This window comes from Chinchilla lanigera, unplaced genomic scaffold (genome assembly GCF_000276665.1).
Source record: "Chinchilla lanigera isolate Chin_1 unplaced genomic scaffold, ChiLan1.0 scaffold00092, whole genome shotgun sequence".
NCBI lineage: Eukaryota > Metazoa > Chordata > Mammalia > Rodentia > Chinchillidae > Chinchilla > Chinchilla lanigera.
In genome coordinates, this window is record NW_004955493.1 from 5,865,400 (window position 1) to 5,890,143 (window position 24,744).

Below are 24,744 nucleotides of genomic sequence, written 5' to 3' on the forward strand. Positions count from 1 at the left end.
TCAGTATTGGCGAAGAATTGGTCTTTTTTTTTTTTTTTAACATTTCCCACACCAAATGAAATACCTCTACCCCTGGGAGCCAGATCCAGGTTAAAACCTCTAAAGTCCCCATGACAGGACGGGAATTAGGGGGCCTATTTCCTTTATCCCCTTACTCAGCCAGGTGTTCATTCCCCAAAGAACTGTTGGGCGTTTGCCGTGTGCCAAGGAGCAGAGCTGAAGGCTCAGCGTTTGGGGATGAGTCAGACACAGGCCTTTCCCTTGAGGAGGTCACAGATGTGAAAATGGGCCACTGCGAGACGCCCGGGCCAGGGCTCATCTCAGGTGTCGCTGGGCTGGGCAGGCGTGGAGCTGGGCGTACTTCTGCCAAAGGAGGAGATGGCAGTGGCGCCGCATCATATTTTAGCTGCGTTTCTCAGGATGAGAGGATCATTGCCAGGCAGCAGAGGCCTGGCTGGAGCTCTAGCCAGCGAGGGCAGGGTGAGATTGGGAGCACTGTGGGTTTGTTTGAGAGAAGGCGGAAAAGATCAGAGAAGAGGTGACAGGCGGTGAGCAAGTCCCCCGACTTGGCTTTCTCCTCTGCCCCAAAGCCCTCAGGACTTAAAATTGTATTGGTGCCTGTGACTGTGACAGCAGAGCGCCCCTCACCTCTGGCCCCGTGGGCTGCGAGGGCGGTCCTGGCTGCCCAGCCAGCAGCAAAAGCTGCAGACTGCAATCCCCGGGGCCTCCGAGCTTGGAAACCCCGGCAGGGAACAAAACAAACCCCCAGGCGCGGCGCCATGGCCCTGTCCCAACAAACGCCTCAGCCAGATTCTTTCTTCCTTTTCTATTCTACAGTTTTAAAAAATTCAACAGGGTTCAACAAAAGAAAATCAAAGGCTGCATTTGCCAGGTTAATCAAACGGGGCGCGCAGCGGCCCCTTTCCCGTCCTTCCTCCCGGGGTCCCTCCCACCCCCTGCACATTCCTCAAAGCCGATTAAGTTGATTAAAATAAAGCCCACTGCACTTTAAATTCCATCTGGCTGGTGGAACAGAGGGGCCCATGTGGCAGCTGTGTGTGGGGACAGGGTCGCCAGGCTCTGACGAAATGCGATCCGAGACCCGCTGGGTGCTGGGTAGAGAAGGTGGCCTGGCCTGCTGCCCCTGGCCCGCCTGGTTTTCATTAGCCCAGGCCACTGTCGTTTTAATCAGGCAGAAAGGAGCCTAATGGCCCCCTCTCTTGCTGGCTTTGCAGACCAAGAAGGAGCCCTCGGGGTGGACCTGCCCCTTCCGCCCACCGCTGCAGCTCACTTTTGCTGTCCGCAACACAGGACGGCTGCGCGACTTTGGTCTGGCCGCGATCAAGGTCTGGAATTACTGGGCCACAGATGGGGTGAGTAACTGGCTCTGATTCCTCAAAGGAGGCCTGGTTGACGAAGCGCCGAGCAATTTGCCAAGCCCAGCTCCTGGCGCTCTCGGTGGGCACAAGGCAGCCCTGCCGCCCTTTCTCATGGGTGCGGCAAGAGCCTGGCTTCAGAAGAGCCACCAGGAGCAGAGCTTGTGGCTCGTAACAGTTTTGGGAAGTGACACAACTCTCCCATCTCTGGGGGAGCTGGGAAAATAGGAACTGAGGCTCAGTTTTACAGATAAGAGAGCAGAGACACAGAGAGGTGATGTAACTTGCCCCTAGTCACACAGCTAGTTGGAGTCTGAGTGAGATCTCGAACCCGTACATCCAGGCTCCAGGTCCCTTGTTTAGCCATCACTTCCAAAACCGCTAATGCTCAGTGGCTCACCAGGGAATCTGGCTAAAATGTGGCTGTAATTAGCAGGTACAGGCTAGAGCCCTGGATTCTCCCTGTCTGAGCAGCTCCTGAACCCTGTGCTTCCTCCTCCAGGCAGTTTTCCCAAACTTACTTGCATTTGTCCCTTCATCCCACCCACCCTTATTGCTGAGCACACACCAGGGGCCCTCGGGCTTCGCTATAACCCCAGAGATTCTGGTGTAAAAGACACAGACTGTGGCCTGGAGGTGCGTCTTGTGCAGAAGCCCAGCGAGCAGATGGTGAATACTGTAATAACGTGTTAAGAGGCCCGAGGCCCCTGGCGCTCGTGGGGAGCACAGCGAGTGAGGAAAGACAGGAGACATCTGTCACAGTCCCCTCCTAGGATGGACATGGGGCAGAGGCCGTTCTGCCCTTCTGTAAGGGAAGCAGTAGGGCAAGGGTGAGGAGGAACTGGTCCTCGGTCTTGTAGGAAAGACACTGGGGGAGCTGGGGGCTGTGGCAATCTCGAAGCCCGTGGCCGGGTAAAGGGACCAGTTGCTGGAGAGCAATCCCAGTGGTGCTGCTAGGTCTTCTAACCACGGCCAGGAAGTCTGGAGACCTGATTTCTGAGGTGAGTCTTGTAAACGTCAGTAGTTCATTTCAGTTCTTTTCGGTTGTTCCAGTTCTGGTGATGCTCCTCTGGGTTGGAAAGGGCCTGCCCCAGACTGAATGGAGCAGGAGGCGGGAGCGTCCTCAGCTTGAGAGAGATCAGGGAAGGTCCTTGAAGGGTTCCGCCCTGAGCGTGGGTGCAGAAGGGCAGCAGAAAGAGCAGTGTCCAGGTGGAGGCCACTGCGTGTGCAGAGGTATAGCAGTGTGGAGCAATGACGTGGCCTTCTGCCCGCCTCCCGCCCCCAGCTGTGAGCCCAGCCCTCCAGTCTGTCTCCAGCAGCCCCCGGGAGGTCTGATCACACAGGTCAGCTGCTTCCAACACTCAGAGGCTCCCCTGGACCCAGGGGATCAAGGTCAAGGCCCTGGGTGTGGCACCAGAACCTCCTTATCCCTTGGGCTGGGCCCTGCTTCCCTCCTGTCGGTACCTCCTGCATGCACAACCTCCTGAAAGTCTGTACTAGGCGCTGTGTAGCCCCATGGTATTAAACCCATCTCGATCAACCCCAGAGCCCAGACGTCTGGGCCTCAGCCTCCTGGAAACCCGGGTGTCACTTTCTCCAGGGAGCCCACCCTCCCCGCCCCTGCACCGCGGTAGTGGTGTGTCCCTCCTCCCCTGCACCAGACTTTGCATCAGCTCTGCCGCTGCTGTTCAAGGCAGAAAAATGGCTGCTGAACGAATGAATGCGCTCTACGTTCTCAGTGATCCATCAGCACGCATGCTTGCCCTTTCTGTTTTTTGTTTTTGTTTTTGCATTTTGGGTTTTTAGTTAGTTGATTGGTTTTTGGTTTTTGGTTGTGTGGTACTGGGGATTGGACCTAGGACCTTTACACCAAGATATATCTCCAAGTCCTTTTATTCTTCTTCTTATTATTATTTTCTATTATTATTATTATTATTATTTATTTATTTATTTATTTATTTATTTTGAGACAGGGGCTAAGTTCCTAAGTTGCCCAGGCTGGGTTTGAACTTGCGATCCTCCTGCCTCAGCCTCTCGAGTGCTGGGATTACAGGTGTGCACCCTGCTCTTGTTGCCCTTTCTGATCTCCAGATACAATCCTGAGGCTAAGACAGGGTAGGTTGTTTGCATAAGGTCACACAGCAAATTAAAGCTGGGAACCTGCTTTGGGGAGGCAGCCCTCTCTCCTCAGCACTTTCTCCAGCTATTCTCACACCCAGCCACCCACTTGGACCTTCACCCTTGTGTACCTGGGGTGAACACCATTGAGGCAGAGACATCACAGCCATCTTTGTTCACACACACACACACACACACACACACACACACACACACACACACAGGGTGCAGCGGAGTAACAGAAAATTTTCTCTAATTTCTGCTTTTTGAGTGTTTTTAAACAAACGCTTAAAATTTAAACTTGAGAAAAAGAAATCCAAGCCACTGGGCCCCCTGAGGAAGTTTCTGGGGCTGGTCAGCTGCACTGCCTCACGGGCTGGCCTGGCCCTGTGTGCTCAGAGGCCGGCCCAGAGCCCTGGAGCGGCCCCGGCCCCGCCCCGTACTTCCTGGCAGGTGAACAGCAGCACCTTCCTCTGGAACGAGTAGTGAGACAGGGCTAGCTGCCCGGCCCCTTTTCTGTAGCTCAGCCCTGTCACTGAACGTGCATCCCAGGCCAAGAAAAGCACATTTCATGTGCTGGATTGCAAAGCCGATGTGCTCCATCCCTTTTTGGCCAAGGCCGGCCTCTCTTTCCAGCCTGTGCTTGGTTTGTCTTGTGCTTCTGAAGTACGATAACAAAGCGGGGTCCTGCGCGCCCCGCAGAGCACCTCGGTGTTGCCTAGGCACGTGTAGTCAGGGCTGCAGGACTGGAGCACCCAGGCCTCCTGGGGGCTCGGGGTAGAACGGGGAGGGCTGCAGGGCTGCAAGCACCACTTATGTAACGCACAGCCATCTGTTGCCAGAATTTACTGGGGACAGAGAAGCACAAACAAATGCAGCTGCAGGTTGGTCTGATTTAATATTCCCCAGAGGAGGCCATTACTGTGTGTTTTGGAGGAGATAAAATGAAGGTTTATAGGAACTGTACCCTGGCTCGGTGGACGTGGCTTGTTAGTACCGTGTTTTGTGCATGAAAATCTCAAAGAGAAGTTAAATGGAGGAGCTAATGCAACCCAGGCTTGGTCAGAGCAGAAGAAAAGAAGGCAGTACCGGAACGGGGGAGTCCTTTTATTGGAAAATGTGCCGCCTGTTAAATCCCCAGGTTAACATTTATGGGCTTCTTTCTCCCTCATTCGGTGGCCCCATGAGTGTGAGCTCCTCCGTGGACAGGGACTTGGGAGGGGACACGAGGACGGGAGGCCACAGAAGGCGGCTCACAGCCGTCTCTGCGTGTGACAGCTGCTGTGTATCAAATGCGCAGGTGTCAGGCGCACACGAGGCCCCTGTGGGCACTCCAGACAGCCCGGTATGGGAACAAACAATAAAAAGAGGGCATCGTCTCTTTCACCCTCAGCAGTCCCCCAGGGCGGTGGCGGCGTTCCTGCCTGGGAGGTGGAGCTGAGGGCCGGGGACAGAGTGACCGGCACAGCAGGTAGACTGTCTCTTCTCCAACTCTGACTGGAGACGGCTGTGTGGAGGGCCGTCTTGAGGAGGGTCTGGAACCTTCCTGCTGGTTCATCAACGACAGGAGGCTGTTGGGCTCAGGAGGGCGGGATGACGTGTCTGTCACGTCTTGTCATGTACCCCAGGGGAGGAACGTGATGGGGGGCAGAGCCAGAGGGGTGAGGGGCAGAGCTTGGAGGGACATGAGGGCCACTGGGTTTTCTCAGGCTCTGCCTGGCCCCTCTTCCCCTGCAGGGGGCATCTAATGGGTGGAGGGATCCAGGAGTCCCCCTTTCCTAGGGGGTTGGAGGTGGGTGTGACTTGCTCCCCGGGGCTCATGTTTAGAAACTTGGTGCTCGGTGGGGCGAACATTGACAGGTGGTGGAACCAAATGCGAGGCCACTGGGGCGCTGCCCTCAGAAGGGGTCCAGGTTGTTCCCACGGACCTACGTTCGTTCTTAAGAGAACAGTTGTTAGGGAAAAAGCAAGCCCGGCCTCTCTCTCTGTCCTTGTGTCTCCCACATACACTCTGCCATGATCCCGTCAGCCATCAGCTGGTGCCAGCTAAGTGCCGTGCCCTGAACCTCTAGAACTGTGAGCTGAATGTACCTCTGTTCTTTATAGTTTCCCAACCTCGGGTGTTTTGTGATAGTAACAGAAAACGGTCTGACACACCATCCAAAAACTGGGCTCCCAGCAACGCCTCATGGTCCATCAGTTTTTCTTTGTAACAGTCCTACTAGTTATCTGCCTCAGGACGCCACCCCGCATTAAAAACAGGCACAGCACCTCCATCTTCACCCGTACCGGCACCACGTAGACGCTACCTGCACTTGGTCGTGGTGGGGAGTGGGACAGCAGCAGGCATGCAAGCAGGACAGGCCATGGAGAATATTCTGTATACCAAACAGTGCTGAGTCTGTAAATTCCAAGTGAATGAATGAGTGAATGAAAGAACGAATGGATATTACAGGTCCCACTGGTATGTCTCTGTGACGTGCCATATAGCCTAGGTAGCTTTGTCCGCTACAACCTTTTGCAGTCACAGAAATGTGCTAGATCTGCCCTGGCCAGTATGGTAACCTCTAAACACAGGTGGAGGCTGAAAATTTGGAATGTAGCCAGGGCAACTGAGAAACTGCAACTTAGAATGTATGTAATTGTAATTCATTTGAATTTTAACTGAAGTAGCTATGTGTGGCTGGTGATTATGTATTGGGCTGTGTGTGTCTTGGTGCTCAGGAGACGTGGTGAATGAACAGACAGGGCCCTCCCTGCCTGCACGGACCTGGCCCTTTGGTGGGGAGGGGACACTGAACAAGCGAATGGTGTCAGTTCGGGCGGAGCTGAGTGTTCTGAGGACAGTGGAGTAAGCAGTGAGCGAGCGTCCTGGTGGGGAGGGAACAGGGCTGCTGGGACGAGGGGCTCAGGGGCAGGAGCAGCAGTCATGGGATATCAGTGAGAAGAGCAGCCCCGGCAGGGTGTACAGCCGCAGCAAAGGCCCTGAGGCCGGCACATGCTTAGCCGCTTCCAGGAGAGAGTCTGAGTCCATGGCTGCAGCGTGGTGAGCAAAGGAATCCAGGGAGGCTCCAGAGGGAGTGAAACCAGGTGGTGTGGGCCTGGAGGGTTTGGGTCAGGGAAATGTCCATCAGCACCAGCCCACCAGAGGCCAGTGCTCGTGGCCTTAGCCTTGTCACTTGACATCCGTGTGCCTCCCTCAGTTCCACCCGGTAACTGGGGTAAATATTGTTCACTGAGCGCTTACGGAATGCTCAGGACGGTTCCTGGCCTTCCTGTGTGCCGTGCAGATCCGGTGTTAGCATTGTCGCTGGAGGGATCAAGCAGGGGGAGACAGGACCTGACAGGGATCTCAAAGACCGGCACCGCTATTTGGAGAGTGCAGGAGAGGAGGCTGTGGGCACAGGACAGCTCAGCATGGGGGCCTGGTGAGGGTGAGGTGAGCTGCGGAGGGGTGCACCACGGGGCGATGTTCAGCTCGTGGTGACATTTGCATCTTCAGCAGGGCCTTTCCCGGAAGGAAACTTTCAAGTGAACGCACAGTTGAAGATTGGTTTAATAATGATGAGTGTGCCCATCGCGGCCTCAACATTTATCCCCGTTCTTGCTTCCTGTATCTCCCTCACATCTGAAAGCAAATTGCAGCTCTCGGCCCGTCTCACACGCAAAGGCTTCAGTGCGCATGTCTAGCGGATGAGTCGGTGTGTTTGTTTTTGTATAACCCCGGTGCCACTCTGATAGCTGATGATAATTACTATTTTGCTCTTAATACCCACTCTGAATTTAAATACACCTAATTGTCTCAAAATGATTTTTTTGTGGTTGGTTTGCTTGGACCAGGATGTAAACCAGGGCCAAACATGGCAACAACCTTGAAGTCAAAGGTGTAACCTTTGGCAGTGCAGTCAGGCTGGCCTGGTGGCTCTGGGCACTTTCAGACCTGGGACTTCTGACTATGTGACAGCAGGGTGGCGCGTGGAAAAGGGCCTGATCGCACTGCATGAGAGGCAGAGATGCTGACCCCTGAGAGGTGCGTAGTCTCGGTCTAGGCCAGTGGTGGCGAGCCTATGGCACATATGCTGCCGTGGGCTGTCTGTGTCATTGAGAGCTCTAAAAGGTTCACGCCCCATGGTCTAAGCCACTGTCAGTGGCCATAGGATGCTCCCTGGGGGTAGGAGAGAGCAGCTGAACCTGTAGGCAGAGTCTACTCTTGGGTAGATTCAGCCACGGGATCACGAGAGTCCCAGGACTGCGGTTTGAAGCAGACCCACAGCCAGCTCGGGAAGAAGAGGGAAGTCCCAGGATTCAGAGACAGCAGAGAACTCCAGTTGCAGAACGAGGGACCCACCAAGGTGTCCAGGCTCCAACCAGAAGGTGGGGTTTCAGAGTGAGGCTCAGCCCAGCAGGAAGGCAGGTGTAGATGCATGCCCAGCATGGAAATGAGGTCCGTGTGCCAGGTATACCCGAGCAGACTGCCACTGGGGCCTGACAGCGCCGCCTAGGGCAGCCATAGACCCAGACTTGATTGGGGGGTGCGCCCACCCCTTCTGCCAGTCTTAGCTGGCTGAGTCTATCGATGGACGTGCTCAGGAGGAGGCTAGTGGCCCGGCCTGGACTCTCTTAACAGCAAAGGACAGAAAGCCCAATTAAAACTGGGTTAAGCACAGAAGAGAATTCTTTGGCTTATATAAGAATATGGTCTATCTGCCTTCAGGCATAGCAGAATCCAGGAGTTCACAAGTGATCAAGAATTCGCCTCCTTCTGTCACTCACTCCTGCCATCGTCTGGGTGAGCTTTGTCCTCAGGTTGCAGCCCGTAGCACCCGATGACTTTAGAGCCCCTGTTGATTTCAGCAGTGCCTGCAGGAGAGACTGCTGTCAGGAAAGGTCCTGATCTAGTACCGCTAGCCAGGCCTGAGCTGCCACCAGACAGGGGCCCATGCTGAGACAGACGAGAAGCATCTGACTCACTTTCCCCTGTGCCAGCGGGAGGGGTGGGGGAGACGTGGCTCAGCTGGAGACCAGTGCTCCTTTCCCCCTCCTCTCCGAGTGCTCCCCTTCAGTGGACTGGGACAACTTGCTTCAGCGTCCTCCTTGGCTATCAAACCACCATTCTCCACTCCAACGTGAGTGCCACCAGCCAGGCAGTGTGGCGCCCCTCCCCGCTCCCGCTCCTGTTTGAAGAAGGGAGGGGGCACCCTGGAGTGGCTAAGAAGGAAGGGGCGTGGGCCTCTGGTTTGCATACCCAGCATCCCTAGAGAGCTTTCAGCCCCGCCCCTCCTGAAACAGGCCTGAGCCTCCTCCCGAGGGCTCCCTCCTGAGCACTGACGTCCTCCGTGCCGAAGCCCAGGCCTTGTGAGATGAAGACTAGCTTTGGTGTCCTCAGGTAGTATGGGCTGCATAAGTCCTATAAATCTATTTGGGATTTTCTTTTTAATCTTGAATAGTGCGGACAGAGCGGTCCTTTCCAAAGCAAGAGCAATAAATACTCAGAGCTGTGAACACCAAAGAGCTCCAGAGACCAGCAGCCGGTGAAGACCAGCAACCTACCGTGTCCGGCACAAGCGCTGCATGGGGACAGGCGGCAGTGACCAGCAGCTGGCTGTGCCACCTGTTGGCACCCTGCATTACCTGCTGTCATCAGGTCACATCAAGGCTGCTAGGAGAGCTGCATTTTGCCAACTCACGATTCCCACCTGAATCGAGCAGAAGAACCCTGAGCTGATTGGCAATAGCATTATCCACATGAAAAGAGACAGAGGGAAGACTGGATTCCCGGTGGACGATTAAAGAGTAGTCTCCAAAAGGGCGAAACCACTAGGGAAGGTGGAAAATGATACACCAGTTAGATCCTGTTTCTCTTTCTCTAAGTATATAGCAGCCACGCTCTGTTAGATTTATTCATTAGCTCCCAAACGTAACCTTGCTTAGGATTTAACTCCTGAGCCAAGCTTCAGTCATGCCCCTGCAGATATTTTTTCCCAGCATTCCTTCCTGGGAAGACTGTACCCAGCTCAACCCAGCCAACACAGCCCTGGCTGTCCCCACTTCCTGTCTGGCCGCCCCTACACCTGCTCCAACCTCTGTATCCCTCTCCCCTCCCTTTGGGCCTTCTGTGGGCATCTGCAGCTTCTGTTTCCAAACTGTCTGCTTCCCTTCCCAGGTCCTCCTTCCTCTCTGCCTGTGGCCCTGGTACCCTGGGGTCTCCCCCGACTGCTTCCCTCCACACTCACGTGGTAGACCCCTCTGTGTGATCAGCAGAAGCTTCACAATTGCCCTGTGCTCGGGCACTGTGCTGGGCAGGGATCAGACATGCCATCGGCCCTGCCAGCTCTCACGCAGGCAGGGGAGGCCCAGGACATGACCGCAAACCAGAGGGGCTAAGAGGACACAGCCCAGGTCACTCGCCGCGCAGGGCTTCCTGGGAAGAAGGCCGGGACCACATGCAGGGCACACACAGGCTTGAGCTGGCTCACGTGGTCTTTCCAAAGTTCTTCGAATTAGTTGCTGACATTTAAAACTTGGGAGGTCTTGCACGAAAATGATTTTCTTGAGCAACTGGACGATCTGGCCATGTGGGTCCACATTCACACCTGGAAGCTCTGGCAGTCCTAGCCCCACATTCCCCCCCACTACTGCCAGGTGACTTCCAGGTGACATAGTCATCCTAATGTCCCGTCACCTCTCCCGTTCAAGGTACTTGCATGGGTGACCCCGTTCCACTCCTGACCCCACACGCTGGCTCTCTGGCTCTTCCACCCTGTCTGTCCTCTCCTTCTGGCCCCCATAAAACTCCTTCCTCTCATGCCCTAGCCACTGCATTTCTATGCCCAGAGTGTGTAGCCCATCTTGTGACAGACCTGCCCGTCACAAAAGCCAGGGCTCTGCCTCACTCCCCACACGACTCCCCCATCCCCGGCCTTCCCCACATCCCAGTGGGGTCTCCACCATCCCTTCCAGGCTTCGCCGGCGTGTTCCTCAATGTCTTGGGCCCCAGATGTCACACGCCAGTGCCTCCTGGCAGATTCGTTCTGTTTGGTCCTCCGTGTTTTATAGCTTGTGAGTCATTTGACAACATTTGGAAATTGGGTTTTGAAGAGCTGGCAATGCTCCCGCTCCGGTATCCACCGAGGGGAGCCAAGGGGCCTTGCTTCTGCACTCGCGGGTGTGCACGCTCCTGCTCGCTGACCCCACGGCCTTGGAGCCACCTGCCCTGAGTGTGCAAGCCTGTGGTCTACAGCTGGTCGTGAACTCTCCATGGAGCGGACCTCCTTCAGCATAGCTCCTGTGAGCTGTAACAGGGGAGGACAGAGGGAAAATGGGGGTGGGAAAGGCGCCCCTGAACCTCGGGAACTTCAGTGTCCTTTGAAAGTTCATTGCAGAAGGGATTTGAGGCGGCAGCAGCAAAAAGTGTTGCTTTATCTCCAGCCAAACAAGGGGAAGAAATGTTCACACCAAGGAAGGCAGAAGGGCGCGTCTGCATGCTGCATGCGCATGTGCACACACAAACGGTTCTGAGGGTGAGGCACCAGGCAGGGCGGCTTCTGCCTGGACCTCCGGGGTGCCAGGGCAAAGGAGGAGGGAGAGCCTGGAGGCGGACCCCAGATGACAGCGAAGGAGGAAGCAGCCTGGTCCTTTAGAAATGAGAGAAATGCCCCCCTGCATCCCTAGAGATAGCCCTTATCCAGCGCAGCCCTGACAGTTTCCTGAGGGACGCAGCCGTGCAGAGTCCCTGGTCTGTTCCCCTGGGGGGCAGATGCGACTGGCATCCAGCTTCCTGGATGGCCCTTGGGGTCTGATGATGTTTACACCACAGATCTCTATATCAGTGCAGTGGCCTTTATATCTCCAGGTTCTGCTTTCACAAAGCCAGCCAACCACAGGTAGGAAACACTTAGAAAGATAAAACACATCTCTACCGAGTATCTTTCTTTCTTATCATTGTTCCCTAAATAATACACTATAACAACTATTTATACAGCATTTACATTGTGGTAGATATTATAAGTGACCTAGACATGATTTACATTGTGGTAGATATTATAAGTGACCTAGACATGATTTAAAGTCTGTGGGAGCGTGTGTGTAGGTTATATGCAAATGAACTGTGTGCCGGTTTACATAAGGGGCTTGAGCATTTGATGACGTCGGAGTCCGCAGGAGTCCTGGAGTAAATCTCCCAGAAGTATTGAGAGGCGAGTGTGTTTAGAAGAAGTCTGGGAGGGTGAGCACACACACACACTCGCCAGGACCACAGCAGGCCCCCATGATCACCTCTGGGGAGGAGGACTCAAAGTGTAGGCAGGACACAGTTGGTCCTTCAGGACTTAATTTTAAAACTGGGGGCGCAGAGTTCCACTGGGGCAGGTGACTGCCCTCGCCCACGCTCGCACTAGCCAAGACGGGACCCCCCCAAGGTGCAAGGGGCTGTTAAGACCTCCGGAATGCCAGCCAGAGTGCTTACGTGGGTGACCTTGGGAAAGGCGCCCGCCTCAGTTTCTCCATCTGTGAGACAGGGACCTACTGCCTGCCTCGCAGGGTAGTTCTGAGGCCTGTGTAGGGCAATGCATCTTTCATCTGAACTTGGAGTAGTCAAGGAGATAATACTTGTTCCCTTCCAGGGTCCCACTCTAGCGATCCTCAGGGCAAATCTGCCCACAGAAATGGCTTCTTTTTCCTGCAGAGTGCTGGAAACAGCTCAGGTCTAAGCACCACCAAGCAAGGAAGAAGCTTCTTGCTTCCTCCCTCCCCCTCCTGCGGTTTCCCCTGAGCCCAGTCCTCTTACCTGCTTGCCTCGCCTCGGCTTGCTCCCCCTGCTCCATCCCGGCTCAGGCAGATTTCCTGGGGAGATTTCTCCGGCGGTGGACGGCTGTTCATGGAAGGAAGCTGGACACGCGCTGACAGCCAGTCATTTCATTAGGAGAGCCGGATGCCCACCTCATGACCGTGCCGGTCTGGAAGGCTGCCCCGCCACTCTGCCATCTCTGTAAATGAGTGTTTCTGTCTCGCCAGATGTTTCCATGGTGGTAATTTCGCAGAACTCGTCATTGCAAGCTGCCCATGCTGTCCTTCTCAAATAGCTATTTCCTGATTAATTCACAGCACGACTTACTCCGTGCCTCTGCTAAACAGAGAGCACATCCGGATAAACATGTAAAAGAGTGCTTTGAGAACTGACTTTTCTGACAGCTCGCAAATAGTAGCCCGCCGTCCTGCAATTGGATGATTGAGGCTGAGTGCCTGCGGTGGTACCCGGGCTGGGTGCTTCTCATGCCACATAGCTGCAGAATCCTCTGCAACGCAGCGGTGTAGAGACGGAGTTAGAGCTTATTCAGCTAGCTTGCAGGAAGGCTAAGGGGAAAGGGATCAGGAGAGGTGGGCCTCTCTGGGGCCTCAGATCCCATATAGCAAATCAGAAGCCAAAGCAAGAGGGAAACGACCTCGGGGTGAAACCAACAGGCCACCATCTTTCTGATCACATTGCTTCTTACAGAGCAGGGCTGGCTTGGGAGGAAAATGCCTGTGCTTATCCCAAAGCAGTCACTGAGTGCTTGCCATGTGCCGGGTCCTCGGACAAGGTGGTGGGATCTCTGTTGTCAAGGAGATTAACTCCAAGTGGGACAGACCATAGGTTAGGAAGCTGGTGAATGAGACTGTTTCAGAGATGAAAGGGAAATTAAACAGCGCAGTAGGGTGGAGAGAAGAGTGACGGGATGCTGGCTGCCCCAGAGCCTGTGGCCAGGGAGGACTAGTAAAGCCAAGAAGGAGCAGGGCCGCAGGCATGCAGGTATGCAGGCATGCAGGTATGCAGGCAGAACATTCCAGCCAAAAGCAGGAATAAGCTTCATGTATCAGGAGCAGCAGTCAGGCCAGCAGGTCAGGAGCAAGTGACCAGGAGCTGGGCCAGAGACACAGGCAGGGCCAGATCGCAGAGGCCCGGGGCCCGAGAGGAGCCAGGGTTCTCATCAGTGTGGTGGAAGCCACTGGGCAGTTCTCAGCAGGGGCTGCCATGATCTGACCGAAGCTATTTTAAAAAGACCCTGGCTGCTGCTCGAAAATGAAATGTGTGTGTGCAGGAGAAGGCAGGGTGACAGTGTGGAGCAGAAGCAGAGAGACCAATTAAGAGGCGATGGAGATGTCTCTCGAAAGACGCTGGTGGCCTGGGCCGGGGCCGCAGCCTCTTCTGGAAGAAGGGGTCAGGTTGGGGCACATCTGGAGAATGAGCCGAGGGCCGTGTTGACAGATGGGATGAATGAATTAGGGGCCCCGGTGGGACTCCTAGGGTTCTGGCGGCTGGCTGAGTGGTAGACCTGTGTGAAGGATGAGAGAAGACTAGTTCTGGGGAGAAGTAATGGCGATTCTGCTTGAGGCATTTCAAGGTCAAGATGCCTGGTAGATTCCCTGGGAGAGAGGTCAGGCGGTCACTTGGGGTTGGCGGCGAAGTCCTGGTGGGACAGTCAAACATTTGGGAGTCATCAGCACCAGGGTGGGATTTTGAGCTTAGAGGTTACTCCCCCGTGAGTGAGCACAGTAAGATCAGGGGGCCTGGCCATGGCCCGGAGGCCGCCCCGCCCGCTAAGGCCCAGCGGACAGGGACACCCACCCAGAGGGCCTGGGCGAGGGGCAGCCAGCAAGGCAGGAGCGGAAACAAGCAGGTACAGAGCAGTGGGAGCCCCGGGTGGAGACTGTGAGGCGGGAACTGCGGCCTGGCTGCTGCGGGGCCTGAGGACCAAGACGCTCCCCTTGCCTCTGGCAGACTGCCCAACCCTGTAATTCACCAGCCTAGAAGGAGCCTGCTGCGAGTGAAAAGAGGGCCCTGGTAGTGATTACACCACACAGCAGGTGTAAATCAGACTCGTCCCTGACAAGCAAGGGTGGTCCCTTGCCCTGGTTATTGGTCCCGTGCCAGGGTAGGTTCAGTGCAGAACTCAGGGCAGAAGCCCGAGAGGAGCAAGGGCAAGGGCAAGGGGAGAAGGGGTGCAGTGACGCTTTCTCCAAGTTTCCCTGCAGGGATGAAGTACAAATCGTGCGGTGCCCCTGTAGAATAGCATAGTCCTCAACAATAAAAAGAAACAAAACACTTGATTCACACGACTCAGATAAATCTCAAAGTGATCCTGCTGAGCAAAAGAAGCCGCGCAGAAGAGGAGCACATAATTCCTGATTCCTTTTATATAAAAAGTCTGGAAAATGTGGATGACCTGGATGAGCAAGCGGGGGGCAGTGTGGAGGGACCACCAAGGGTAGGAGGGAAGTTTGGGGGCCGTGGACACACGTGTGCGTTATCTCGAGTGTGGAGGTGCTCCCCTGGCTGAATGGCGTGTGCACGTGTTAGAACTCAGCGTTAGCTACACAGTCGATGTGTCCAGTGTATTGCATGTGGACGGGTGACATTCCTGACAAAGCTGGGAAGGAGGAGTTTGCTGGGAAGAGAGAGAGGCTGGTGGGCAGGTAGCAGGAGAAAGGGGTGTGATCTTGTTTCAGTGAAGTGTGGAATGGCTGCATGACACAGGTCCATGCGTGTTGGGGGCAGAAGGAGACAGAAAGACACGACAGGGGCCCTCTGTGATGATCACTGTGTGACGTGCTGAGTGGTTTGGGATTCGTCCTACCGGCGTGCGTTCTCCACCCCTTGTGCAAAGGCTTTATCTGGAAAACTTGTTAGGCGTTCAGAGATTCCCTTGAAAGCACCACTGAGGCCATGGCCTGGACACCCACCCACAGCCCCTCGGCTGACGGGAGTTGGTCCCTGGTGTGGTGACAGCGGCGCCTCAGCTCTTGCTACACTGCCTGTTGTGGGAACGTGACACGTGCTTGTGCAGGGCAGCAGTGCACGGGTAAAGCCTGCACCCCACCCTCCCAGCCTTTGGCGGGGCGCGGTGAGGTCCGTGCTGCGGTTTCCATCCGTGGAGGGCCCCGGCAGGAAAGAGCCCCAGTTGCCCCCTTCGGCGCAGACACTTCTGCGGGGTTTCTCCTGCCGTATCTCACTCTTCACACTTCCTCGTCTGATCATCTGCCTTGTCTCAGACTGTTTCTGCAACACCCAGATGAGGTTCCCACGGAGCGGAGGGATCTGCAGTTTGCGTGCGCCGGGCTTTTCTCACATGCCTGGCCCAGGAGCCATAATTTTTTTTTTTTTTTAGGTTTCTTGTTTTTTTTTTTTTTTTCAGTACCGGGAATCAAACTCACGACCTCGCGCTTGCCAGGCAGGCGCTGTGCCGCTGAGCTAAATCCCCAGCCCCTATACGTTTTTAAAATGTTGCTCTAGTTAGTGATGCAAAACTGTGATGGATTCACAAAGGCAAGCGCCTAGGCAGATTTGCTCCTGTAGAAATTAACCCAGGCGCAGTGCGAAGCTGAGGTGAAAGGGCAAAGGCGGGGAAGCAGGGAGACCCGTTAGTGGGCCTTTCCCGGCGTCCCACAGGAGGTGATGATGAAGACAGGGGTCGAGGCCTCCTCTCTGTGAAAGGCCTTTGATGGTATAAGGGGCCAGAGCACAGAAGTGCTCCCTGCACAGACGTGTGAGATGGAGGCTGCTTTAACATCCCCAGCGCCGACGTTTTAGAAAGCTCATGTTCCTAGCATTTCGTATCTCTCTGTTCTGGTGTCTTCTCCTTCCAAGTTTGATACATCCGCCTGATGCCACACATCCTCATTTTGTTAAATTTTGTGTTTCCAGGATCTTGACATCGGTGCCAAGAATGTGAAGCTTTATGTCAACAAAACCCTCATCTTTGACGGCGTGTTACCCAGAGGAGGCGGGGCGTGCCCGGCGGATCACACCATCCCAGTTGACCTGAAGAAGGAGAGCAAGGAGAGAACAGAGAACGGCCTGCGGGCCCCTGGGGACGAAAGCAGAGATGTCCCCGCGCTGGCTGGCCTGGATGGGGACGAGGCGCTCAGTCCTAGCTGCTCACAGCCAGCTGAAACTGCAGTGGGTGTGAAGGTTTCTTCCCAAGGAAATGTGCTAGGCAAAAAGATGAATTCTACTAATTGCACGCAAGACAGTTTGTCCAAGTTAGAGGAGGATTTAAGATCACTGACAGACCCAGCCACCGTAGGTGACGCGCCTGGTGCCCTTCCCCCCTCCCCCCTGGGGACACGCCCTCCTCTGGACACGCAGCCCTCTCTGATCCAGCAGCTTGAAGACCTCACCGGCAGGAAAATCTCTGAGCCACCGAGGAAGACCCCATGCTGGTTACAGCCCTCTCCCACAGGGAAGGACAGGAAGCCGGGGGAAAAAAAGCCCAAGCCCCTCTGGCTTGGCCCTGAGAAGCCGCTGGACCGGAAGGGGAGGCTTGATTCTGAAGATGCCATCCTTGGGGGTCCTGGGGAACCTGGGGCCGAGGACAGAAGCCCCTGGCAGGAGCAAGGGCGGAGGACCACCTGGAACGTCATCGCTGGGGAGAGACCCCAGAGGGTAGCCCCCAAAGTCTGTGATGATGACTTAGACTTCTTTAGCCAGCCCCCCCACCGAGAGCGCCCTGCTAGTGGGAGGAGGGCCCTGAGGAAGGAGGCCGTGGGCAGTAGTCACAGTGATGACCAGCAGGCCAGCAGAGGTAAGCTCCGGGCAGCAGTCTGACTGGGAATTGTGCCGATGCACTTTCTGTTGCTGTGACAGAATCCTTTACGGAAGACGGGTTTACTTTAGTTCACATTTCAGAGGTTTCGGTCCACGGTGAAATGGCTCTGCTGCATCTGGGCCTGGGGTGCAGTAGAAACGGCACAGCAGAAGGGTGTGGCGGAGGAACGGTGCTCACTTCATGGCGGCGAGGAAGCAGAGGGACAAGGAACACAAGGAACGAGGCAGAGAGGAAGGGGCCTGGGGGAAGTTACAGCACCCAACGCTGGGTGCCCGTGACCTGCTGCCTTTGTCTAGGTCCCACCTGCCGTTTCTGTCACCTCCCGCTAATGCCATCAGATCATGACCCCATCCAAGGACTGATCCGCGCTCAAGTTAGAGCCCTGGTGACCCAGTCACCTTACAAACCCCAGCTGTCAACACATGAGGCTCCTGGGGGACATTCCCACTCCATACTCTAACGGGTACCGACATCCCTGTGCCTCTCAGTGGCACGAAGCCATTCAGCTCCCGGATTTCAATTTCCTTGTGTGCAAAATGGGGTTATTCTCAGCGAGGGGTCACGCCCCATCTCAGACTGGAGTGGTATCAGTGAGTGGAATGGCAAGGCACTCCGTGCACGTTAAAGTCATGAATGCCTTTGTCCTTGCTACCGAGGTATGTCCCTCGCCTCATTTTTCTGCTAATACACTCTTCCGGTCTTTGTTCCTCTACCCTTGATAGTTAGTTCACTTTACTCCTGACTGGTGTTTCAAAAACAGCCCAAGTGTGACGACACACGCAGTCGACACTTGACTTTTGCTTACCTGTGAGAGGACCCTGGTCATGCCCGTGCAGCTTCGGAGGAATCTGAGGCCGGCACACGGGCGCAGCGCCTGGCACCAACCTTGGCCCATGGATGCGCCCAGCAGATGTTACTGCTGCTCCCCCCACTGCTCTGCCTCCTCCCCCAACTTCTTCCCACTTCCCCTCTCCCTCCTCCTCTCCTCTCCTCTCCTCTCCCCTCCCTCCTTTCCTGCCTGCACTCTGATCCTGCCTCTTGCTGATATATCCATGTGCAAAGCCCATGCTTGTATTTTTTAATGAGCCCAGTCGCATCTACCCTGTCCGTGTCTGGCAGACCCCTGGCCTGTCACTTAGGGGCAGAGCTGCCCCCTGTGCGCCCCCTCTGGCTCCTCATAGATTTCTGCCGAGACTTTGCAGTGAGACTGTGCGTGAGGCGGAAGAGGGCGGAAGAAAAGCTAAAAGTCTCTCTGAGGGCAGGCGCCTGGCTCACGTTGGGTCCTCTCCTCAGCAGGAGGGGCAGTGGCAGAGGTGCTGTGGCGGCTGGATTGGCCTGTTGGCAGTTAGCCAGGACCTGCCAAGCACCTCATCCAAATGCAGGATGCCATGTGCTCGGGTTGGTGCGACCCCCTTGTACAGATAAAGAAAATGTGCAGTTGAAGCCACTTTCCCCGGGGTCACACAGCCAGTGAAGGCTGGAGGATCCAGGCCGACCAGCTCCGGCATCCACGCTCAGGCCACGGTCCTCTGGTGCCCTGCTGCCATGGCTGTCGCCCGCCACTGCCCTTCCCCAAGGGAGCCAGGCCCTTCCGAGCTGCCTTGTAAACAGCCGTGCCAGGGCCTCTGGGAGTTCCTGGGTGACAGGTGTAATTCTGACTTGCCCAAGTTCGCAAGGCTGTCTCACAGTAATTTCCTTCCAGCATTTCACTGCTTGGCTCAATGACACATTAAGCGCCGAGCCCTTGAGATTTAATGCTTGTTAAGCCGATCATGCTAAAAAGGATAGTTGCTTGAAATTTTAAATTACGCGTTACCTAGGGCTGAATCCTACAGCCACAGCCTTGAGGAAACACTCCGGCCCAGCCCTACCCAGCGCTGGTGGGGTGACTGCTGCCCCGGGACTGTGATGTAAGACAGCCCTGGAGGGACCGCTCAGCCAGCAGAGCGTCATATCATGATGACACCCGCATTTCAGAAGGGTCCTCGCCAGAGGTCAGGGGTCTACAGATGAAGTCTTACCAGCCGTGTGAGCAGTAGAGTGAGCGGTGATATTTGGAGAATGCTCACAGCGCTCCTCGCCCTAAAGGCAGCAGCTGTTCATTAAGTGGGACGGGAACAAGGAAGCAAGGGGATTTATACAGCTCGCTTCTATCCCTCCTGCACTTCCGGGCCGCCTCTACCGCCCTGTGGCCGGTGTGCCTGCCTTTCCTCGTGAGATTAGCTTTCTCTGCTCTATTTATAGGGCAGCCTGTGGCCTTAGCCCTCTGATGACCTTGTCCCAGCTGTGGCCACAGTAGCCGGTACCAGAGTCTCAGGGAAGTAACTGATTGGTCTGCTTGGGCCCAGTATCCACTCCTTGCCCCGCCAGCAGTGGGTGGCGCAGTCGGTTTTTATAAACTCAAGTTCAGCGCTTCATAGTTCGTAGTGGACTCAGCTCACTAGTAATTGGGAATCTCGGAGCCCATCATGTCGTAATCAGTGGTCCCTCCAGGCCGCGCTGACTGCAGACTGAAGCCACAGCTTTCTGCTGCCCTTCGAGTTTACGATGGGAATGGCAGCAGGGGCAGCGCAGAGCACTGGCCCCGGGCAGCGGGGAGCAGTGTGCTCCCTGGCAGACAGAGACACTGGGCTCCAGCCAGCTGTCACATCGGAGGGGTCCCGGAGAAAGTCGGCATTTCTTTGCTTTCAGGCCCAGAGTGTGAACCTCAGGGAGAAGAGGTCAGCAAGCGGATGTAGAATGGAGGTGGAGTCCCTGCCTGGCTGCACCCCAAGCTGAAAGCCTCAGCCTAGGTCCCCAACACAGAACATGGGGTGCTGGTCTTCCGCGTGCTTGCAAACCAACCCCAGCCACGCGTTTCCGTCAGAGGCAATCCAGTCACGTAAACCTAGGCGGTGGCAGTCCGTATGGGGAGTTCCTTCAGATGTCTCACCTTGTGCCTGGGAGGGGAGGCGGAGAACTTCTGTCCTCTTTTTTAATGGAAGATGACAGACGGGGAGAGGACAGGTGCAAGAGAGCCAGCAGTGCCGGGGGCGTCCCTCAGCCTCCAGACCTGACCCCAGGAGAGAGGGTGGGGCAGAAACACGGCGCCAGCCCTTCTTCCCTTTAGCAGCAAACTGAGCATTTCCCTGTACCAGGTGCTCTGCTGGCCGCTGGGACACAGCAGAGGCAAAGATGTGTGGCAGAGAATGCCTCGCTGAGGAGATAGGTGACTAGAAGAGCCGGCCTAGTGTTCTAGAGGGAGAACATTTCTGGCAGAGGGCACAGCAAGGGCAGAGGCTCCCAGACGAGAAGAGACTGGGTGTGCCCTGGGGACAGAAGGGCCAGCACACCAGAGTGAAATGATCGTGTAGGGGAGAGCCAGTGGGGACCATATACAGGCCCCTGTGGGCATGGAGGGAGGCCCCTGTGTGCTGTTGGTGGCACAGGGAAGTGGAGGTGGCAGAGTGGACATGTCTGGACCTACCAAGTAGACACTGGCATTGGAAGATGTGGGCTAAGGAAGAGAAGCCAGAGCTTGATGTCCGAAGCTGAGGTGCCTGCTTCGGAGTCGGGGTGGATGAGGGCCAAGAAGCGTGGCAGTGTCAGGGAGGACCAGATGGTACCAAGCCTGGAGCACTCCAGGCTTAGGCGGTGGGAGGGTGGCGCTGGTGTGATAGAAGAAGGAGCTGCTGATGAGGAAAGAGAGAGCCAAAGAGGTGGAGAGAGGAAATATTGCGTGGAAGAGGCTTGCCTGGGATGTCAAGCATGAAATGAAGACCGAGAAAAGACTGGGGACTCAGTGTTCACTTGGAGGAAGCCGTTTCAGTAGAGGGTTCTGGGAATGTAGGATTCTTACGAATGCAACGGGCAGAAAGCCACCAGGAGTTTCACCTCAGGCGTGGCTGGACCCAGGAGCTCAAATAACATCTTCAGGTCTTTATCTTTATCTTTCAGCTCATGTCCCCCATGTAACCTTCCTTTTCAGGCAGGGTGTTATACTTTATATCTAGATGTTCCCCAAAGCCTCATGTGATCACAGGCGGGGCTTTTGAAAGGTTACTGAATCATGGTGGTGCTATAGCTAAGTGGAATATTAGAAAATGAGACCTGGTTGGGAGAGGTGGGGCAGCCGGGCATAACCTGGAAGGTAGCTCCCTCCATAGCTCCCTCCTGGCTTTTCCCTTCTCTCTGCTTTCTGGCCACTGTGACACGAGCAGCTTTTCCTCCACTGTGACCCTCTTCCATGCCTTCTTGCCTTGAAGCCATCTGGTCATGGACTGAAAATGTGACCCAAATAATCTTCTTCCCCATTAAGTCATGAGCATCAGGTATTATGTCCCAGGAATGAGAAAATGACCGAGACAGACTTTGGTACTAGTGAAGTGGGGTCATTGCTGGTACTGTACCTGACCATGTGGTTCAGGGGTCTTTGGAACTGGATTACCAAAGGGAGTTCAGGAAGGCTTGGAGATACTGGCTGGAAAGTGTCCCCACAGTGCTGTAAGCTGAGCTTCATGGGAGATTCTAGAAGACCAGAATAAAAATAGAAATGTGGATGGTAAAGATCAGGTTTAGGAGATATCAGCTGGGAACAAGGACTCCACTGGCAGTTGGACTCCAGGCCATATATGTTATTTTCTGGCAGAAAAATTTTCTACATTTTTGCTCATGTCCTAAGATTTTGCAGGAGACTGACATGAAGGGCAGTGGACTAATTAATCTGGTGGAGAGAATACTACAGCTGCCCAATGTTGAGTCTGTAGCACAGGTACTACTGGGGGCTTTTAGCCTGCATTGAGAATCAGGAGCAAACAATACACCTGAGTGATTTTTAGAAGATTTGAGTTTTACCAGAAAGGAATCTTCTGTAAAGTTGGGGCTTATAAAGTTTTGGCTGAGGGCAGCTTGGTTGCTGAAAAGATTAGCCTTGAAAAGAAGTGCCCCCTCCCCCAAAAAAAAGAAGGAAGAGGAGGAGGAGGAGAAGCCACCAAGTACTTTGCATCAAGACAATAGGAAGGATGCCTTGAGGCCCTGTGAGGAATCTGCAAGACCTCACCTTTCCAGGTTCAAGGGTGCAGAATTGTAAAGCTTTCATTTGAGAAGAAATGCCAATCATACATGCCAAGGTCTGCTGCCAGTGCTTAGTGTCATGCAGAATACAAGAGTTGTGGGGTCAAGGAAGCTTCCACCCAGATTTCGGAAGAAGCCCTGGAAGGGCAGGCAGTGTGTCCCTGAGAGGGCAGTGTATGGAGCTGTGGGAATGAAAGTGTAGCGGAGACCCCAGAAAGTTAGAAAAGGCAAGAACACAGAATGTCTGAGAAAAGCCACAAGGAGTGAGCAAAACTAGCCCAACAGAAAAACCACAAGGGCTATAACCATGGGCAGTGCCACAGGGGCAGGGCCACCCAAGCCATTTGAAGTTCACATCTTGCCACAGTTTGCCCCAGGTGCTGCACATGGAGCTGCTGAGCTGGGTTTTCATATTGCTTTAGTCCCATTCATTTTTATGCCCCTGTTCCTCCCTTTTGGAAGGGGAATGTTCACCCTGTGCCATTGTATATCAGCAGAGTTTAATTCTCTTTTTTATTTTTACAGTGGCTCACAGCTAAAGTCTCCTGTAAGTCTCAGAGGAGACTGGATTTGGGCTTTTCCACAATGCTGTAACTGTTAAGATTTTGGCAACTCTTAGAGATGGAGTAAATAAATTTTCCATAAAGGCACATGGGCCTTTGGAGGGGCAGGGGCAGAATGTTACGCTTTATATCTAGGTGTTCCCCCAAGGCCTCCTGCACTCACAAGAGGGGCCTTTGAAAGGTGATTGGGTCATGGGGATTCTGTGGCTAAATGTGATATGAGGCAGTGGGGTCTGGTTGGGAGAGGCGGGTCACTAGAGCCGTGACCTAGAGAAGTGCACTGCATCTCCCTCCCTGGGCTCTTGTTCTTTGCTTCCTGACCACCATGACGTGAGCGGCTTTTTCTCCACGGTGCTCCTCTGCCATGCCATCCTGCCTCGGAGCCCGGCAGCTGTGGAGCAAAGACATGAGGCAAAATAAACTTCGGCTCCTTTGAGCTGTGGGTATCAGGCATTGAGCCCCTGCAACAAGCAAGTGACTGAGGCACAGGTTTTCCCCACAGTGCAGCAACATGGCCCCTTCAACTCCACTCCCGCATCCTACCGCCCAGCACGGCCCATTTAAAGCCAGGCCCTCTGCGAGCTCAGCGTGGAAGGATGCTGTCAGCCCCTGCCCGGTCCGGGTGGCCTGAAGGTGGGGGCATCTCCAAAGGGAAATCAGAAGGGTAAGCTGATAGAGGTGGGCAGAACAATAACTCCACAAAGAGACAGCAGGCGGCAGGGGTTGAGGGAGACAGAGCGTCCGCGTGAAAAGGAGAAATTAGGGCAGTGGTTGGAGGGAGCCACAGAACCAGGCCGGCTTCCTATCTTTCCTTCTAGGTAGGAGAGATTTATGCCTGTCTGCAGGTGGAGCGAGGGCAGGTGCCAGTGGGGAAGGAGTGATTGAAGCTCCCGGAGGGAGGGAATAATTGATGGAGCCAGGCCCCCGCCAAGACAAGCAGAAAATGGAGTGCAGGGCACAGTGTGATATGAAAGGGGAAAAACAGAATGTCAGTGTCACCGGCTGCTGTTTTTCCAGAATGACACCTCTGGAGAGCGGTTTGCTGCGGTAAGGCTGCGAGCCCCGGACACTGCCTGATGCTCACACGGGGCCTCCAGAGCGTCCGTCCAGGGCTGGTCTGTGTTCTCGACAAGCTGGGGTGGGCTTCGGCCTTCTGTGGAAGGAGGTCCCTCATCTTGTAGTGGACCTGGCTTGCTTGCTTGCTGGTCTGATAGGTAGCGTTTTTTCTTGACTATAAAAGTAATACAAGTAAGGACTCTGCAAGATAAAGTTACAAAGAAGAAAATAAAAGTCCTTCCTACTTACCACCCTGGAGTAATCGCTGTTCACACCCTGGCATGCGTCACCTGTGCTCGAACACGCTGCATCCACAGCTGCACATCAGGCTTTTCCCCCTTCTATATTCCTTCACGAGGCTTCCGCCTGGCGCTCAGTAGTTTTGGGTGCGTCGTGAGAGTCACATCGAGCACGGCCCCTCAGGTTGCTCACGCAGCGTTGCCCCCCTCTTGGGAGCTTTGAGGTGGGGAAGGACTTCTGGCAAGGTTTCTAACGGTCTTCCTGTGTGAGCGTCCCCTCACTGCTACGAGATCCCTGAGGGAACGGCTTACAGGGAGGGAGGACCGCTGAAGCTCACGGTCCTGGGGGTCGCTCCCTGGTTGGTTGGCACTGTTGATCACGGCCTGCACTGAGGCACCACATCATGGTGGTATGTTTTGGCTATTTTTCTCTCATTGCTGAGACAAAATACTTGACACCCAGAATTAAGGAAGGAAAGGTTTATTTAGCTCACAGTTTGTGGAGGTTTCAGTCCATGCTCAGCTGGTTCCAAGGCAGAGTGGGACATGGCAGAGGGCAACCATTTGTGGGGCGGGGTGGAGGGGGGACAGCAAAAGCAACAACAGCAAAAGGGGGGAGTGGCGGCAAGCAGCCTCTTTCCCTCCCTTACATTGTATGCAAACTACCCGCCCCAGAGCGAGTGTAGCACTCACACCCATAATCCCAGCATTGGATCATGGGTCAATCACAAATCCTAGAAGCCCGCCCCATGACTGC

The 24,744-nt window shown here is 54.9% G+C and overlaps 1 protein-coding gene across 9 annotated transcripts in view; it reads left to right on the forward strand.

The window, feature by feature from the left end:
* Kiaa0556 (KIAA0556 ortholog) overlaps positions 1 to 24,744 on the forward strand; it is a 191,178-nt gene that overhangs the window by 140,850 nt on the left and 25,584 nt on the right. For all 9 annotated transcript variants that reach the window (XR_001231277.1, XM_013504821.1, XM_013504826.1 and 6 more), the window contains 2 exons: positions 1,236 to 1,373; positions 16,174 to 17,053. Coding sequence is in view for 8 of the 9 variants with exons in the window: in XM_013504821.1 (XP_013360275.1) it covers positions 1,236 to 1,373; positions 16,174 to 17,053 (1,018 nt within the window). In the remaining variant the exon portion in view is untranslated. The remainder of the gene's footprint in view (positions 1 to 1,235; positions 1,374 to 16,173; positions 17,054 to 24,744) is intronic.